Source organism: Poecilia reticulata, linkage group LG4, assembly GCF_000633615.1.
Source record: "Poecilia reticulata strain Guanapo linkage group LG4, Guppy_female_1.0+MT, whole genome shotgun sequence".
Lineage (NCBI taxonomy): Eukaryota > Metazoa > Chordata > Actinopteri > Cyprinodontiformes > Poeciliidae > Poecilia > Poecilia reticulata.
The window spans coordinates 5,590,159-5,592,223 of record NC_024334.1 but is presented as its reverse complement, the minus strand read 5'-3'; the positions used below and the strand labels follow the sequence as shown (position 1 = coordinate 5,592,223).

Below are 2,065 nucleotides of genomic sequence, written 5' to 3'. Positions count from 1 at the left end.
CCTGATAGTTTATGAATCACTGGACGGATCAGAACCACATCAAAGATCTGCTGCTCTATCAACCTGCCAGACCCTCAGGTTCTGGTTCTGGTTCTGCTCTGCATCAGAACCAGAACCAGACGAGGAGAAGCAGCATTCAGCTTCTATGCACCACAGATCTGGAACAAACTTCCAGAAAACTGTGAAACAGCTGAAACACTGACATCCAGACTAAACGCTGCTGGTTAGAGTTTATTTGAAACGTAATTAATTATGAATTTATTGACGCGTCGACTTGATGTCATGTTTTGATTGTTGATTCTCTGCTGCATGACTTTGTGTTGGTCATGATGTGAAGCTCTTTGAAATGTGCTGCACATATAAAGTTTGATTGATGGATGAAGCCACATGATCCGTCACATGACCCGGTACTGGTCCAACGGGTCTGACCTTTGAGCGGCTCCGTCACATCCTTCCCGGTGAAGACGGGTCTGGGGGTCGCAGGTGGAGGTCTGACCCCAGCGGGGGCGCTGAGGGCTGGTGCGGCGGTGGGGGCGGGGCCTGGCGTCTGGATCTCCTGGAAGAGAGGAGCTGGAGGCAAGATGGCGCCGGTCTGCTTGGCCAGGAAGTTCAGGATGTCCTCCTTCAGGATGCGTCCGTCCTTCCCTGTCCCCACCACCTCACTGAGCTTGATCTGAGGGGACGCAGCAGAGACATCACATACCTGCTCTGGACCTTCTGTCCATCGCGGACAGACTCCTCAGGTCCATCTCTGGATCATCTGGCGGTCAGAGCTGCCACCGCCCGGTGGACAGAGCCGTGATGGACAGGGACCTGGGGACAGACTCACGTTGTTCTCCATGGCGAGGCGGCGGACAGCGGGCGTGGCCTGGGTCTTGTGACCTTTGATCTGTTGGTGGGTGTGCTCCTCACGGGCCATGGCGGGCGTCTCCACCACATCCTCCTGGCTCAGCTCTGGGGGACGGACGTCAGAGACTAGTGGTCCTGATGGGACGGACGGGACCGGGCAGAACGGTCGGCGCCACCTCACCTGATGCAGACTCCGTCTCGATGTCCACCAGCGGCTTGCCCACCAGGGCGGTGGCGTCGGCGTCGTAGTACAGCCTCCTGATGACGCCGTCGTAGCGGCTGGTGATGGTGACGGACGCCTTGTCGCTCTGGACCTCGCAGATGCTGTCAAACTGGGACACCCTGTCCCCCTCCTTCACGTACCTGAGACAGGTGAGACCAGGTGGAGCGGCTGGTCAGGAGGTCACATGACTTCAGAGGTCATGTGATTAGCAAACATGAGCCAAAGGAAGGTAACAGGAGCTAATGGAATCAGAAGCTAACAAAAGCTAACGAATGCTGCTGCGGCCCAGCAGAACCGGGCCTGGTACCTACCACTCCTTGACCGTGACCTCCATGATGCCCTCTCCGATGTCGGACAGCTTGAACTGGACCACGGGTCGGCACCGCGCTGCGGGACACAGACGCCATCAGCTGCAGGTCGCCATAGCGACTACATCCTCCAGGACGGGATGACCCAGACCGGAACCGGTTTGGACTTACCCATGGCGGTGTGCAGCGTCCTGCTGCAAGACGTCTGCAGCGACGCGGCCCATCTGGACGGCACCGGCTCGGTTCTGCTCAGCCTGAGGTTCTGGGGTCCAAAACTCCTCCGGCGGTACTGCTGGGTCAGCTGACAGAGAGAACCAGAACCGCAGTTACCAGGTCAGAACCGGAACTGGCGTTCAGTGGGATGTGATTAAAGGGTCAGTTAGAAACAACAATCTGCTGCTGATCTCAAATGGACCTCAGAACATTTTGCTCTGGACCGCCTCAGGCCCCGAGCCTCCCAACAAAACCACTAATACCCAGTGAAGTCGGTATCAATGCCCCGTTGGGTAGATGGACGTCTCCCAGTTGCTCTCTGGATATTTCAGCTTCATTTATTGCTCCAGTGTGAAAACTTCCAACTTTTGAGTGAAACGCTTCAATTATCTGGTAACCCCACCACTTCCTGCCAACTCCACCACTTCCTGCCAACCCCACCACTTCCTGCCAACTCCACCACTTCCTGCCA

The 2,065-nt window shown here is 56.5% G+C and overlaps 1 protein-coding gene across 3 annotated transcripts in view; it reads right to left on the bottom strand.

Annotated features, from left to right (window-relative positions):
* The window catches only part of dbt (dihydrolipoamide branched chain transacylase E2), a 10,013-nt gene that overhangs the window by 5,183 nt on the left and 2,765 nt on the right, over positions 1-2,065 (bottom strand). For all 3 annotated transcript variants that reach the window (XM_008406511.2, XM_008406513.2, XM_008406512.2), the window contains exons 2-6: positions 1,552-1,681; positions 1,384-1,459; positions 1,031-1,212; positions 830-954; positions 430-673 (exon numbers count right to left, since the gene is read on the bottom strand). In XM_008406511.2, the coding sequence (XP_008404733.1) occupies positions 430-673; positions 830-954; positions 1,031-1,212; positions 1,384-1,459; positions 1,552-1,681 (757 nt within the window). The remainder of the gene's footprint in view (positions 1-429; positions 674-829; positions 955-1,030; positions 1,213-1,383; positions 1,460-1,551; positions 1,682-2,065) is intronic.